General features: G+C 29.3%; 1 protein-coding gene across 1 annotated transcript in view; it reads right to left on the bottom strand.

Moving 5' to 3' along the window:
• Nucleotides 1-7,606: 7,606 nt before the first annotated feature.
• Nucleotides 7,607-17,110, bottom strand: part of slc6a6a (solute carrier family 6 member 6a) — a 31,126-nt gene continuing 21,622 nt past the window's right edge. The window contains 5 exon segments of the mRNA XM_073819715.1: nt 7,607-8,334; nt 11,182-11,352; nt 11,418-11,518; nt 14,099-14,201; nt 14,286-14,496. Of these exon segments, the coding sequence (XP_073675816.1) occupies nt 8,179-8,334; nt 11,182-11,352; nt 11,418-11,518; nt 14,099-14,201; nt 14,286-14,496 (742 nt within the window). The 3' untranslated portion in view covers nt 7,607-8,178.

Here is a 17,110-nt window from a genome sequence, read left to right on the forward strand (position 1 = left end):
AAAGCAAACATGAGCTACTGCGTGATATAAAGCTGATATCTCAGTACATACGCGATCTCATAAAGCTCAATTGATATTATGCACAATTAACCTTTCATAAATGTCTACACTTTGTGTGTTGTAATTCGTAAGCACACAATATTCAGCACTGTGCAAAACTATTGAGCAGTGAGTGGATTTTAACTTGAACACCACTGATTGGCGATGCATTCCAGAAATCAGCAGATGGCTACATTGCTCACGCTGCAAACAAGTTTTAAATCGAAACTGCCTATTCTCGTGCTTACTAATCATATTTATGTAGTTCTTACTGCTTTTGTGCAATAGGTGAATAACAATTTTTTGTTTTTAGATATTTTATGTTTAGATATTTCTATTTTGCAGGAGTCCGCAAATCATTTTATTTTCCCACATTCCACATACAGGAGTCTCTACCCGCCTGCACCCGCACTTGCCCATCAAGTTCCTATGTAAAGCAAATTATTTGTGATACGTGCTCCAAAGTCCCGATCTGAATTAAATGATTCACAATCTGCACTCTGAAGTTTCAATCTGAATCAAAATATTTGAGAATCTGTTACAAAGTTCCAATCTAAATCTAATGATTTGCGATAATCAGAATAATGATTCGCGTACCATGATTTCAGATCGAGACTTCGGATTGCCGATTGTGAAACATTCAATTTGCGAAATGATTTTGCGAACCCACTCTGAAGTCCTGATCTGAATCAAATGATTCACTATATGTGCTCCGAAGCTCTGTTCCAAAGCAAATGATTCACTATATGCGTTCCCAATTTCCGATTTAAACCAAATGATTTGCGATACGTGCTCTGAAGTCCCGATCAGAATGAAATGATTCGCAATCCACACTTCGAAGTTTCAATCTGAATCAAAAGATTTGAGAATGCGTTACGAAGTTCCAATCTAAATCTAGGGATGCACCGATACCAATCGGTCGATAAAGCTTGCGCGTTTTGTCAGTAAAGCTGGTTCTGTAATCAGCGGTAAATGCCATCAGGTGCGTGATTTCACGTTGAGCCGTATATACTACACACAGCCGTTGTTTACCGACGAGCTGCGCATAGCAATGTTCATTATCAGTGTGAATGTGCGCAGCACGTCTGTGAACAACGGCTGTGTGTAGTATATACGGCTCAACGTGAAATCACGCACCTGATGGCATTTACCGCTGATTACAGAACCGGCTTTACTGACAAAACGCGCAAGTTATCGACCGATAAGGATCGGTGCATCCCTATCTAAATCTAATGATTTGCCTTATGCCCCCAAAGTTTCAGTCTGTAAGATTTGCGAACCTGCTCCAATGTCACGATCTAAATCAAACGATTCATGATCCGCGATACAGTATCCCAGTCTGAATAATGATCATTCAATTTGCGAAACCACTCTGAAGTCGCGAACCCACTATGAAGTCCTGATCTGAATCAAATGATTTGTGATACATAATTTTGATTGAAGCGTTTCATGTTGCGACACAATAACTGATTCGAAGTTTCAAAAATATCCATTTCATCCATGACTATACATGCTTTTCAAAATCATTACAAGCGATGTGATGGATGACAAAAGTCACAAGTTTTAATCAAATGTAGCGATTCCAGCGTAAATGACTCACTTAGTTGATTCGGTTTGTCCGTTCGTCCAAAAGTGCAGTTTACTAGCGTATTTCTTTAACTTCTCTGGTAATATCAATGGTATGACCTATCTCTTGCAACAATGGTTACATACACATATATTTAATTGCTTGATCAAGATTATTGCAAGGGACTTTTTTAACGAACCTATTGAATTGGTTAACAGATGGCACTGCCACTAAATGACTAATTCATGAATTGTACTGGTCAGATTTCCAAATTTCTCCCGTTCAAACTCGCTACTTCAATTGTCGGAATGAGTCCTGAATCAACTTTCAGAATTGGCCGAGCCTGACTCAAATGATCAAAGAACCGGGAGTAATAACGATCGTTAGAGGGCAAATGTTAAAAGGATTTGGCTGATATGTCGAGATGATCCTTTTCAATGAGCTGATTGATTTGGTTCACAAGTAATTCACAGATGCTTCATTTGTGCCACATTTCTCGAACTCCAGTTGGTTTAAAAGAGTAAGTTTCACTGTTTTATTTTGCTGTTGTTGTAACTTGTTTCCACACTCTTGAATTATCAACCACTTCAACTGATATTGCAAGTTATTCTTTAATAGATTTGAAAAAGAAGCATTTCCATTGGGGTTTGAGATGTGAACCTGGCCATCATCCTCCTCATCCCGGTCCATTCTGGTACAGAACATCAAAAAGCAGGTATAGACATTTTTGAACAGACTTGACACAACACATACAAAGATTGGACATTTTTTTTTATTTTGTCTGAAAGATGCAATATGCATCTAGAATGGTGTCTGTCACAAAACTACTTTGGTTTTACAAGATTTTTTGTTTGTTTTAGTTTAAGTTACCTTACAGTACAGCAAAATGTGAATGAAAAATTTTATCTTGGAATTTCCTGTTTTCATCATATTACAGTACTTTCCAGCTGAAATTATAATAAAAAAAAATGGACAAAGCCAGCTGTTTACAAATATTGCACACTGCAAGTTGCATTTAGGCTGACGACTAATCACCGTTTAAATATAAATTTCTGAACACATTCAGAAAAAATATAGGCAAATGACCAATCACATCAGGTACAGTATAAAATGGTTAAATACAAAAAGGCAAATTTTAGATAAATGAAAATACTACAAATGAGCAAACACTTGCTTAGTGAACAGTTAGCTCAAGATCGGTGGAAACAGGTCAGAGGGTCTAGCTAAATCTAGAAGAGTTCGGGGGTCACAGGTCAGGTCGGATGAGCTGATGGTGTACAAAGACGCTGGGGTGAGAGGGGATGGTATTTATGGAGGGTGGGTGGTCAAAGGTAAAGGACACATAGGTATTATGAAGGGCAGTTCTTCGCTGTTGGTGATTAGCTTCAATATTTGGACGTTTTAAGGCTCAAGAGACAATTGCACAATCTCATTCTTAGGCAGTGTCTCTGTGCAAGGACATAAAGCCCAGGTTTCCTGCGTTCATTCTGAAAGCTGATGGTTTGATGATTGTGAGCGAGTTTGGCTGTGCTGAATCATGTCATAGACAGCGGCTTTCAAACGTCTGAAGTGTCTAGGAATCCATTTTTTTTTTTGCACTTTTTAGGTTACTAATTTAAAGGAAGTGAATTAGTGGCATTGATCATGTGACTCTTTGTAAAGTTGGTCCACTGAAGCACAAGATGTGCATTAGGTTTTGTTCATGTCAGCTTTTTTGAAAATATTATGCAGATAGTATAACTCATAATGAATATATGTGTATATATATAATAGTGGCCACAAATTAAGAACAAATGAAGAAATCATTCCCATAACCCTAGGGGGGGGGGGGGGGAAGCCATAATTTATTTAAAATACATTTTTTTATGCTAAGTATACTTCAGACCCACATATTTATTGGCACACCTCTGTATAATATCAGCCTTTAAATGCAAGATTTATAATATATGACTTTTTTTTTTATTTTTTTTACAAAATTGCATTTTATTCAGTTTTCTAGACTTTGATTTAATGGTTAAATTTCAAAATAGCAACCAAAAAGCATGTCTAATTGATAGAAATAATTAAACTTAACCAATTTAACAGCAATTTCTTTACATTTTAAGGCCCTATTAAAAATATGTTCAGTTTTATTTTGACCAGATTCTGTTTTCCATTAATTGTCTGGATTCCATTTGAATGGTTTCATTAAATTTCAATGTTGTTAAAAACAATTGATTATTATTTTATTTATTGCTGTGTTGTGTATTTACATTTTTCTGGTAAATAAATAATAATTTTGTATTCTTTAGTTGTGTTATAATTTCCTGTCATAGTTTTTTCAAGTTGCACCAAACTTTTATTTTGATGGGTTGCTGTGAAGACCTTTACGTTTCTGTTTGTATATGATATGAGGATAGTTTTTGTCAAAAGAAACTGTAAAATGCTCATGAAATGACTCTCAGAGCAGTTGTAGGGATTATGAACACATCCATATTGCATTTTGATTTAAAGTGTACCAACCTACTTTTGATTTATTCATCCAAAATTCCATTTTATACAGTAAATTCCATTTTTATGACTGGATTTTGCAAGTCCATCTGTGTTTTCCGCATCACAGAAATGATAGGGCCCTATTTTATTAAGTGTGTAAATATGCAAATATTTTTGTAGTATACTTAGCACAAAATAAATCTGGAATCTGAGGGTGCACAAAAATCTCAAAATATTGAGAAAATCACATTTTTTAGCAATGCATATTACTAATCAAAAATTAAGTTTTGATGTATTTACGGCAGAAAATGTACAAAATATTTTCATGGAAACTTTGTTTTGTTACTGTAGCCAAGATTTCACTGAGATTCCAACTATTTGAAAACTGGAATCTGAGGGTGCAAATAAATCAAAATATTTCGAAAATACCCTTTAAAGTTGTTCAAATTAAGTTCTTAGCAATGCATATTACTAATCAAAATTAAGTTTAGATATATTTACGGTAGAAAATTTACAAAATATCTTAATGGAACATCATCTTTACTTAATATCCTAATGATTTCTGGCATAAAAGAAAAATTGATAATTTTGACCCATACAGTGCATTTTTGGCTATTGCTACGAATTTCTACCAAAGATTGGTTTTTTTTTTTTTTTTTTTTACTAGGGAACTTATTAATTCATTCCCTCATTTTAGTAAATTGTGGCCACGTTGTACTATTGCGATTAAAATAAGGGAACTAAAACAAAGGAACAAATTCTTAATTGATGGTCACAATATATATTTTAGTCTGGAAGTCATGTGCATGGCTCTGTAGCAGTAATCTAAAACACAAAAAACATTGAATATCAAATAAAACATCTAAAAAATAGATTGACTATTATTATTTAAATAATAGTCTTTTAAAAACTACAATACCAAATGAATGCAATGACCTGACTTTACCAGGTTGTGTTTTTTTTCTTATATATAAAATCTGGGGAAGTAGAAAAGTTAGAATTCTTTACAATATAAAAACATTTTAAGTTTAAAAATGTGTGTGGGTGTATGTATGTGTATACATATACTGTATGGGTATATATATGCACACACACATTATCTCAGACCTTCGGACCCCGCTGTACATGACCAGCTAGTAAAGTGCTGCCAAGCGGCTCTGCGTGATGTTGATAATCATCAGCTCTCTTATAATAGTGCATCAAATGATACTCATATTAGTGAACACAGCTGCCTACAGTGTTAATGAACTCAGTGGCTCGACGTGTGCGATGGCAGTGATCACTATGGTTCAAGGAGAGACGAAAGGACAGAGCGTTAAGGTTTGCTTATGTCTTACGTGTTTGCGCATGTCTGTGCACAGCGTCCGCTCAAAGCGGAGGTACATTCATTTTTCTTCAAGACAAAGAACATTTAAGAATCTCATCGAACAAGAGTTACTGCCACAACCACTGACGGACGTCATAATGTAGCTTATGTCACATTTAGATCGTTGCTGTTTTACAGTAAGTCTTTTCCTAAAAATGAAGCTAAAACTCGCTCTCTCTGCTGATGAATTGCCGTCCTAACCAGGTGCGACACATTAAAAGTCCTCGCAGAAAGTAAAATGCCATGCAAAGCGGCAAAATCAGAATCTAATCATTGATTAATGTATGGAAATCTTTGCGGAGACCAATGAGATTTTGCTGTGATGTTGCTTTCATTTATTTGAGGGAATGAACAGGTATTCGAAACTGTTATAAAAAATAAAGCAGTGATGATAGCCAAAATTATTAATGATATTATAAACCTGTTTTCAAACTTGTTTTAGATTTGGTGTGAACGGCATTCAGATTAAATCTGAAACTATACAATAATTTTTTTATGTTTACAATATCAAATGAAGTAAATTCTGAATTAATTAAATGATATCTGTTTTTGGAGAAAGTAGAAATTTCCTGAATTTAGGTCTTTTTTAAATAAATGTATTATTGAAGGGAAGTAGGAAAGTCTGAATTTATAAAATTCAATCAAATAAGCAATGTAGCTTATAATGATAGCCAAAATTATTAATGATATTATAAACCTATATTAAAATTGTTTTAGATTTAGTGTGAACAGCATTGATTAAATCTGAAATGAATATTTTTTTTATTTATGTATACCATATCAAATAAATTAAAATCTGAATGAATTAAATGATATCTTGTCTTGAAGAAAGTCGAAATTTTCCTGATTTTAGGTCTTTGTAAATAAATGTATTATTGAAGGGAAGAAGAAAAGTCTAAAATTAAAACATTAAATAAAATAAGCGATATAGCTTATAATGATAGCCAAAATTATTAATGATATTATAAACCTATTTTAAAATTGTTTTAGATTTAGTGTAAACGGCATTCAGATTAAATTTGAAACTCATATTAAATAAATTAAAATCTGCATGACTTAATTGATTTCTTTTCTTGAAGAAAGTAGAAATTTCCTGATTTTAGGTCTTTTAAAATATAATATTGAAGGGAAGTAGAAAAGACTGAATTAATCAAATAAATTACATTAAATTAAATATTAAAATAAGTGATATAGTTTATAATGACAGCCAAAATTTCCTGATTTGAAGTCTTTTTAAATACATGTATTATTGAAGGGAAGTAGAAAAGTCTAAATTAATTAAAATAAAATTAAGGGATATAGTTAATAATGATAGCCAAAATTATTAATGACTCAGTAAATCTGAAACTATAAAATTTAAAATTTTATTTATTTATTAAAAAAGGGTATTTATGTATACCATATTAAATAAATTAAAATCTGAATGAATTAAATTATATCTTTTCTTGTAGAAAGTAAAAATTTCCTGATTTTAAGTCTTTTTGAATAAATGTATTATTGAAGGGAAGTAGAAAAGTCTGAATTCATAAAATAAAATAAATCGATATAGTTTTTAATGCCAAAATTATTAATGATATTATAAACCTATTTTGAAATTGTTTTAGATTTAGCGTTTTTTTTAATAAATGTTTTATTTAAAAAGGGTATTTATGTATACCATATCAACTACATTAAAATCTGAATCAATTAAATAAATGCTGCTTTTAAGTCTTTTTAAATATCTGTACTATTGAAGAGAAATAGAAAAGTCTGAATTCATAAAATAAATAAGTGATATAGTTTATAATGACAGCCAAAATGTCCTGATTTTAAGTCTTTTTAAATACATTTATTATTAAAGGGAAGTAGAAAAGTCTGAATTAATAAAATAAAATAAAATAAAATAAGTGATATAGAGTTTATAATGATAGCCAAAATTATAACAATATTATAAACCTATTGTAAAATTGTTTAAGATTTAGTGTGAACAGCATTCAGAGTAAAAAGAATTTACATTTATTACATTTATTCTTTTAAATAAATGTATGATTAAGGGTAGAAAAGTAGAAAAGTCTAAATTTATAAAATAAAATAATTATTAATGACATTATAAACTTTCTAGTGTAAACAGCATTTAGAGTAAATCTGATGTAAAAAAATGATTAAATTAATTAAAATTTCTTGAAGAAATGTCCTGATTTTAATCTTTTAAATACCATTTATTATTGAAGGGAAGTAGAAAAGTCTGAATTCATAAAATAAAATAAAAGATCGAATGTAGGAAAAAAAAAAAAAAAAAAAAGAATAATTTTTTCACTTTTTTTTGGGCAGGGCTATTCAGGGTGTCAGGACCTTAACAGAAAGCGATATGCCTCATTGTGGCCGTTTATGACCAAAACTCTGATTCATTTGAAAGAAATCATAATGCAATGAGTGGAAAACCTTGTGTCGGTCCTGGTTAGGACGTGGTTTAATGTGAAACGGTGCACTACAGATTAAACAAACCGCCCCATACGGCTAAAGCTCACATCAGGTTATTACAATATCAGCATTAGTGCTAATACCATTGATTACAATCAGAGTACAAGTCCTACATGGCAAAAAAGATATATCGATATAAGATCATTTCATAAAAACGCACTAGTGCAGAGCGAGAAAGAGGAACGGAGGGGGAGGGAGCGGGACGACAGGAAAACGGGATCTCCTATAGGAGAGGATAGGTGCGGGAGAATATGGGAATCTCTCTTAGAGAGTCTCACATAGTAGTTTCTACGATGGTGTGGCTCTGTTTGGTGAAGGCATGGATGCCGTTGGGGTCCAGTGGGTGAAGCAGCTCGCTGTTCTTCAGGCTGTACTCCTTCGGGCGAGAGCTCGCGCCTCCTTTAACCGGCGCAGCCACGGCTTTGATCCGCTAAACACAAAACAGACATTCACTTTAGGACTTTTTCAAGACTATTATTACAAATTATTAATGCAGATGACAGCTGATAATTGTTACTGTTATGGCCTAGAACAGAAATTATAGATGATATTATAAACCTATTTTAAAATACCCTTTTTGTGTGATGTGATCAGCAAAGATTTTTTTTTTTAATGAATTTAGTTTTTTATAAGTTTAACTCTTTTTATTGATGCTATTTAATCAGAGAGATACAAAAATGAAAAAAAAAAAAAATAATAATAATAATAATAATTGTTTGTTTGTACTTGTATTTAATTAATTTAATTTATTTTCGAAAACCGGTGTCTATATATACAGTACCAACTTAATTAAAATATATTTACAGATTGTAACACAATTGTATTTTAATTATCAAGGGAAACAAAGATAATCTGACTTTTTTTTCTTAATTAAAAGGAAACATTTTATAAAAAGATATTAAAGATAAAAAGAAATTATTTATTTTTGTTTGTACTTGTATTTTTTTTTTTTAAACCGGTATCTATGTATACAGTGCCAACTTAATTAAAATATATTTACAGATTTTAACCAATTTAATTTTTTTTATAGAGGGAAACAAAGATAATCTGACTTTATTAAAAGGAAACATTTTATAAAAAGATAAATAAAACTGATGTGATCAGCAGAATCTAAAACCAAAAATATTTTTTATGATTTTTTTTTTAATGAATTTAGTTTTTTATTAGTTTAACTCTTTTTATTGATGCTATTTAATCAGAGAGATACAAAAATGAAAAAAAAAATAATAATAATAATAATAATAATAATAATTGTTTGTTTGTACTTGTATTTAATTAATTTAATTTATTTTCGAAAACCGGTGTCTATATATACAGTACCAACTTAATTAAAATATATTTACAGATTGTAACACAATTGTATTTTAATTATCAAGGGAAACAAAGATAATCTGACTTTTTTTTCTTAATTAAAAGGAAACATTTTATAAAAAGATATTAAAGATAAAAAGAAATTATTTATTTTTGTTTGTACTTGTATTTTTTTTTTAAACCGGTATCTATGTATACAGTGCCAACTTAATTAAAATATATTTACAGATTTTAACCAATTTTATTTTTTTTATAGAGGGAAACAAAGATAATCTGACTTTATTAAAAGGAAACATTTTATAAAAAGATAAATAAAACTGAATTAAATTTAATAAAAAAAATATTCAATTCAAATAAAAGATTTTAAACTAGAATGACTCTAAAAATTATCTATTTATTTAATACCAAATTAATTAAAATATAATTGATAGATTTATTTTCTTGGAAAAAATTTTATTTATTTTTTTGTTTGTACTTGTATTTTAAATTTTTTTTTTAAACCGGTATCTATGTATAGAATGCCAACTTAATTAAAATATATTTACAGATTTTAACCAATTTTATTTTTTTTATAGAGGGAAACAAAGATAATCTGACTTTAAATTTTTTTTTTTTATTAAAAGGAAACATTTTATAAAAAGATAAATGAAACTGAATTAAATTTAATTTAAAAAATATTCAATTCAAATAAAAGATTTTAAACTAGAATGACTCTAGAAATTATCTATTTATTTAATACCAAATTAATTAAAATATAATTGATAGATTTATTTTCTTGGAAAAATTTTTATTTATTTTTTTGCTTGTACTTGTATTTTTAAATTTTTTTTAAACCGGTATCTATGTATAGAATGCCGACTTAATTAAAATATATTTACAGATTTTAACACAGTTTTATTTTAATTATAGAGGGGAATTTAAAAAATATTTTAAAATTTACTTTTTAAATAACAACAAAAAAAAAAATCTTATCAAAAATAGTAATAAAAGAAAGTAAAAAGTAATAAAATGTCAACAAAATATGAAATAAAGTAAATCAAATTTAGTTTAAAAAATTGAAAATTCACATCCATACGTTATTATGTCCTTTTAAAATTTTAGAAATGATCTAATTATATATATATATATATATATATATATATATATATATATATATATATATATATATATATATATATATATATATATATATATATATATATATATATATATATATATATATATATTTATTTTCTTTAGAAAAAAAGCTGAAATTCCTGATTTAATTTATTTTATATACTTTTATTATATAGGTAAAGTAGAAGTAGTTAAGTAGTAAAAAAAAATAAAAACAATTCAAATAAATACAAATAAAAATATAATATCTTAATATAATATGTGACCCTGGACCACAAAACCAGTCTTAAGTCGCTGGGGTATATTTGTAGCAATAGCCAAAAATACATTGTATGGGTCAAAATTATTGATTTTTCCATTATGCCAAAAATCATTAGGAAATTAAGTGAAGATCATGTTCCATGAAGATTTTTTGTAAAATTCCTACTGTAAATATATCAAAATGTAATTTTTGATTAGCAATATGCATTGTTAAGAACTTAATTTGGACAACTTTAAAGGTGATTTTCTCAGTATTTTGATTTTTTTTCCCACCCTCAGATTCCAGATTTTCAAATAGACGTATCTCTGCCAAATATTGTCCTATCCTAACAAACAATATATCAAAAGAAAGCTTATTTATTGAGCTTTCATATGATGTATACAACTCAGTTTTATAAAATTTAACCTTATGACTGGTTTTGTGGTCCAGGGTCACATATATCCTTTAAAACTAGAACTAGACTGTTTCTCTGTAAACAATACATATAATGAATTGATAAATAGCTTTTCTTGATAAAGTAGAATTTAAATACGATTAAAATGCCAAAAGGTGTACATGTTTGAAGTGTTTTGAATTTTAATTTCTCACCTCTATCAGGGAGCCATCTGATTGGATGATTTTGATGACGACCATCATCGGGATGCAAATCATAGAAGCCAGTGCAAGAGCCCAACCCAATCCAACAGACCAATCAGGATACTCGTAAAACTTGTTATAGGTGAGCGGCTTGTATTTCACCAATGAAAAGACGAAACAACCCTGAAAGAGAAATAATAGTCACAAACCATTTTTCTCAAGCATAAACTGTGTTCACAAACACTTACCACACAAAGGACGGGAGTGATCAGCATCCAGCTCCATTTCATCCAGCTGTTGGGTCTGTAGCCGATCATGTCCTCTATAGCATCGTAGAAATTATCAGCCCCTGCAAACACACACACACACACACACACACACACACATGCAGTTAAAATTTGTGTAGTGATTGATATTTGGAAAAGTTTGCTGATTTCATGTGGGGCCACAAAAATAGAGAACTGAAATAAGGCCAGAGGGCTGATGTGATTATATAAGACTAAATAAGATTATATAAGATTAATCTCAGCAAACATTGTTGGACTGTTGATTGAGCAACAATAATCAGCTTAATGCAAAGATCATAAGATCATGCTGTAAACACAAGTAACTACAGCATCTGTTTTTGAAGAGACTCAGTGATTTTTATAATCATTTGTGTATCTGCGTAGGTGATGCATAACTTCTAAACGATCGTTTATGTATCAGCATTATGTTTAAAATGTATATGAATGAATTAAATGTATATAACTTTTATATAAACTAAGGTTTTTTTAATGTTTTTTTAAAGTTACTTATACTCACCAAGGCTAAAACAATAATATTGTGAAATATTTGTACAATTAAAATAAAGAAACTTATATTTTAAAATTAGGACTTAATTCTGCCTAGCAACCACCAAGAGCATTTATTTGAAATTGAAATCGTGTAACATTATTAATGATTTTACTCTCATTTTTGATCAATTCATGTCATCCTTAATAAATAAAATTATCAGTGTCTTACATATCAACCTAAAAATCTCAAATAATAGTTTATGTATATAAATGAATTATAATATGCCAAATTAATTATCTGATTTAAGTATTTCTTTAAAAAAGTGGAAATTCACAGGTTTTTTATAAATACATGTTATAAAATTTATTCTAGTCAGAATTCACTTTTTCTTAAACAATTAAGACAAAATGTGAGAAAAGGTTAAAAAAATAACATTTGAAATAAAAATCAAATGTAATTCAAATTGTATTATAAAATATCCTTTAAAACCAAAATGACTCTTTTTCTATAAACTATATATTTGTATAATTAAAATATGATTGATAGATTTATTTTCTTGAAAAATAAAAAATAAAAAAGTAGTAATCATAGAGGTGATGTAGAATCTACAGAATTGTTCCTTAAGTAAAAATCTAAGTTAAATCTAAGCTAAATAAAACATAATTCTAATAAAAAGCCTTCAGGTATTATAAAATATCCTTTTAAACTAGAATGCCTTGTTTTCTATAAATTATATATTTATATAATACCAAATGAATTAAAATATGATTGATAAGATTTCTTTTCTTGGAAAAATTTTTTTATCATAGAGGTGACGTAGAATACTGAATTTTTCCTTATAAAGTAAGTGAAAATCTAAGAACTTAAAACAAAATAAAATAAAATGAAAATAAAATCTAATATCGAAACCCCATCTTTCCTTTAAAAAAATTTAATTTACAGATTTTAGTTTAAAATACATGTATTATAGAGGCAAAGTAAAACAAATAGTTACCTTTTTTTTCTTAATTAAGAGAAAATTGTAGAAAATTTTCAATAAAATTAAAATGAAAAAAATAAAAATTACATTTTATTCAAATAAAAAGCCTTCAAGTATTATAAAATATCCTTTAAAACTGAAATGACTCTTTTTCTATAAATTATATATTTACATAAAACCAAATGAATTAAAATATGATTGATAGATTTCTTTTCAAACTTTTCACTTTTTTTATACATCATAGAGGTGATGTAGACTATTCTAAATCTAAAAAGTACTAAATAACTAAATAAAATTGAAATAAAAAAAATCTAATATTGAAATCCCATCTTTCCTTAAGATTGTAAATGTACAGATTTTAACATTTTTTGTTTAAAATATATGTATATAGAGGGGAAGTAAAACTAAAAAAGTCATAATGTTTTTTTCTTAAATAATTAAGAAAACTATTCAGAAAATATTAAATAAAAATAAAATCTAATTCAGATAAAAAAAGCCTTCAGGTATTATAAAATATCCTTTAAAATTAGAATGACTCTTTTTCTATAAATTATATATTTATATAATTTATTAAAATTAAAATTTAATTAAAATGTGACCCTGGACCACAAAACCAGCCTTAAGTCGCTGGGGTATGTTTGTAGCAATAGCCAAAAATACATTGCATGGGTCAAAATTTTAGATTTTTCTTTTATGCCAAAAATCATTAGGAAATTAAGTAAAGATCATGTTCATGAAGATTTTTTTGTAAAATTCCTACTGTAAATATATCAAAATGTAATTTTTGATTAGTAATATGCATTAAGAACCTAATTTGGACAACTTTAAAGGTGATTTTCTCAGTATTTAGATTTTTTTCCACCCTCAGATTCCAGATTTTCAAATAGATGTATCTCGGCCAAATATTGTCCTATCCTAACAAACCATACATCAATAGAAAGCTTATTTGTATACATCTCAGTTTGGTAAAATTTTACCTTATGACTGGTTTTGTGGTCCAGGGTCACAAATATGATTGATATAATTATATGAAATTTAAAATCGATTTTATACTTGTACTGTATCATAGAAGTGAAGTATAACATTCTAAATTAGCCCTTCCCTTAAAAATTAAGTGAAAATCTAAGAAAAACGAAAACAAAACAAATTAAATCTAGTCTTGTGTGTATTTACCGTAAACCCAGGCTACTGCAACACATTCAAAGAATGCAACCCAGAGAAGGCACACACCGCTGGCGGCATAGTAGTCAAACAGCTGGAAGACGTACATGCCACCCTGAGAGAGACGGACACACGTTCAGCATTCAGACACTGCAGATCAATAAATCACACTCCTCTGTTCTGTCTCGCTCTCACTTACTTTAGTGACCATGGTGAGTCCCAGCAGGTAACTGATGACGCAGATTACAGCGATGAAGATTTCTCTCCGGTATCCCTTCCTTAGGAGGGATGGGTACAGGTCCACCAGAGAGGTGATCTGACCCTCCACTTCTACAAACTGATGGGAGAAAACATACACACATCATGGAACTGATTTAAAAAGCACCAGTGTTATTTGAGAATTATATACACTACCAGTCAAAAGTTTTTGAACAGTAAGTTTTTTAATGAAAAACAAACATCTGCTCACCTGCATTTATTAGATCCAAAGCACAGCAAAAACACTCAAATTGTGATATATATTGTTTTGTTTGTTTTCTATTTGAATACATTTCAAAATGTAATTTATCACTTTTAAAATTATACTGACTCCTAACTTTTGAATGGTATAGTGGAAAATATAAAAAAACACAAAAAGCTTTTTATTTCAGATTAATGTTGATCTTTGAATCTTTCTAATCATCAAAGAACTGTTTTAAATATTGATAAGAATAATAATAATAAATGTTTCTTGAACAGCAACTTAGCATATTAATATGATTTCCGAAGGATCACGTGACACTGAAGACTGGAGTAATGATGCTGAAAATTCAGCTTTGATCCCAGGAATAAATAACATCTTAATATATTCGAATCGAAAACAGTTATTTTAAATAGTTAAAATATTTGTTATAGTTTTTGCTGTACTTTGGATCACATAAATGCAGGCTTGGTGAGCAGAAGAGACTTTAAAAAACATTAAAAATCTTACTGTTCAAAAACTTTTGACTGGTATTGAATGTTTTGTTATAGTATTCACAAATATTTTATATTATTTAATATTTTCTGTAATTTGTATTATTTTTAATACTTTTTCTATGTAAGTTTTTGTACTTTTGGTACTTCAACTTAACCTTATTGATTTCAGTTTGTTTACGTTTTTTTATATTTTCAGTTCTCATTAAGTTTAACATTTTTAATAGTTTTTTTTTTCTATATTACTTACTATATAACCCTTTTAGTATTTCAACTTTAAATTATTTATTTGTGTTAGTTTACTTATTTCTTCTTACATTTTCAGTTTTTTTTATTTTAGTTTAATTTTTTACTTTTTAAATGTTTACATTTAGCTAAACTATTATACTACTTATTTTTAGTCATTTTTGTAGTTTATTTTTAACATTTGTTATGTTCAAATTTTTTTTAAGTTTTTCATCTAATATTTATACTTTAGTTTACAATTGAAAATGCTTACTGAAAAAAATAGAGGTGGCTGTAATGACTTGTCAATGGTCACTTTTTGTGTTTGTTTGGATACAATAAAACTAATTAAAAAAAGATATATTATATATATTCCATTAAAAAAAACAATTGAACATGGAATAGAGAGCTTTTGTCACTTGTTGCTATATGATATTACATCTCTTTAAGGCCTGGTGTGACAATACAGTTATAAAGACGTGTTCACACTGAACGATTCACAGAACAATGCGAACATTTAACTTTATGTAAATGAGAAGTAATGCCAGTAACAGCAAATACGTGAACTACAATACTAGTTACTATTAGAAGTGACTTTGTAGTCATTTCATCATGAGATTGTTATTGATTTCCTGCATTATAGTGTCTGTTTAGGATATTGCATGACATGTAGAGCAATGTAAGCTGCGTAATCACAACAATTTTGATGGGAGAGGACAACAGAGACAGATATTTCACTGGAAGTAGAATTATTATAGTTTATGGCATTTGTATTTTGGCCATACAGTATGTGATATGAAGCTTTTCACTTTACAAGACATTAATTGATGACCTGAAGTGGTGTGGATTACTTCTGTATCATTGTGATGTTTTTATCAGCTGTTTGGACTCTCATTCTGACGGCACCCATTCACTGCAGATGATTCATTCGTGAGCAAGTGATATAATGCTGAATTTCTCCAAAGCTGCTCCCATGAACAAACAAACTCAGCTACATGTTGAATGGCCTGAGCGTGAGTACATTTTCTGCAAAGTTTCATTTTTGGGTGAACTATTGCTTTAAAATAATTTTTTCTTTTTTTTTTTTTTGTATCCTTTAGTGCAGCTTAAATTAAGTGCACAAGTGACACTTATGATCTTTTTTTGTTTTTTCAACTTTCTGTTTATCCCTGGTTAAACCCAAAAAAAAAAAAATCACTAAAAAACATTTTCTCAGAAAGCAAACGAAAAACAAAAACAAACAGTGTTTTAATGAGAAAGGCCTCTTGAAGTCATTTGAGGTAAAGTGTCTTAGTGAACAAACAGTGCTGACATTTGACCCTGAACTGTGGAAAATCAAAACAAATGCGCTTCAACAAAATGTGCTGAGGGATTATAAATCTTTTTTATGACATCTTTCCATTGTCTTCTGGAAGGTAAATGACATTCATAATAATGGCACCCTTATTTATGTCCATACTGTTGTTGCTCTCAGTGTGCTTGCTTGTGTGTGTGTGTGATGTAGGTGTAATTTCACACACACATACGCAAAAGGAAATGTGATCCACCGCACGTTGACTTTTCAGCAAGTCATATGAGACTGGAATAACTTCAGCGTCCCGTGATATGTGAGTGTGAGGGTGTGTTTGTGGGAGGCAGCCCAAAATATAGCGGCATAATTTTTTTGAAGCTGGCGCACAGCCACCAAGAGATGATGTTTCCCATCAGGACTGAACGCTATGCTGTAAAGTTATGTTCTGTTGGCTTAACCATCTCAATGTTTGTGCTCTTTCATTCCAACACCAGGACACTCATAAGTCACACCACCCAGAGGACAATTTTATTACTCAGAGGTTGCTTCTTCAT

The sequence above is a fragment of the Garra rufa genome, chromosome 15, assembly GCF_049309525.1.
Source record: "Garra rufa chromosome 15, GarRuf1.0, whole genome shotgun sequence".
NCBI lineage: Eukaryota > Metazoa > Chordata > Actinopteri > Cypriniformes > Cyprinidae > Garra > Garra rufa.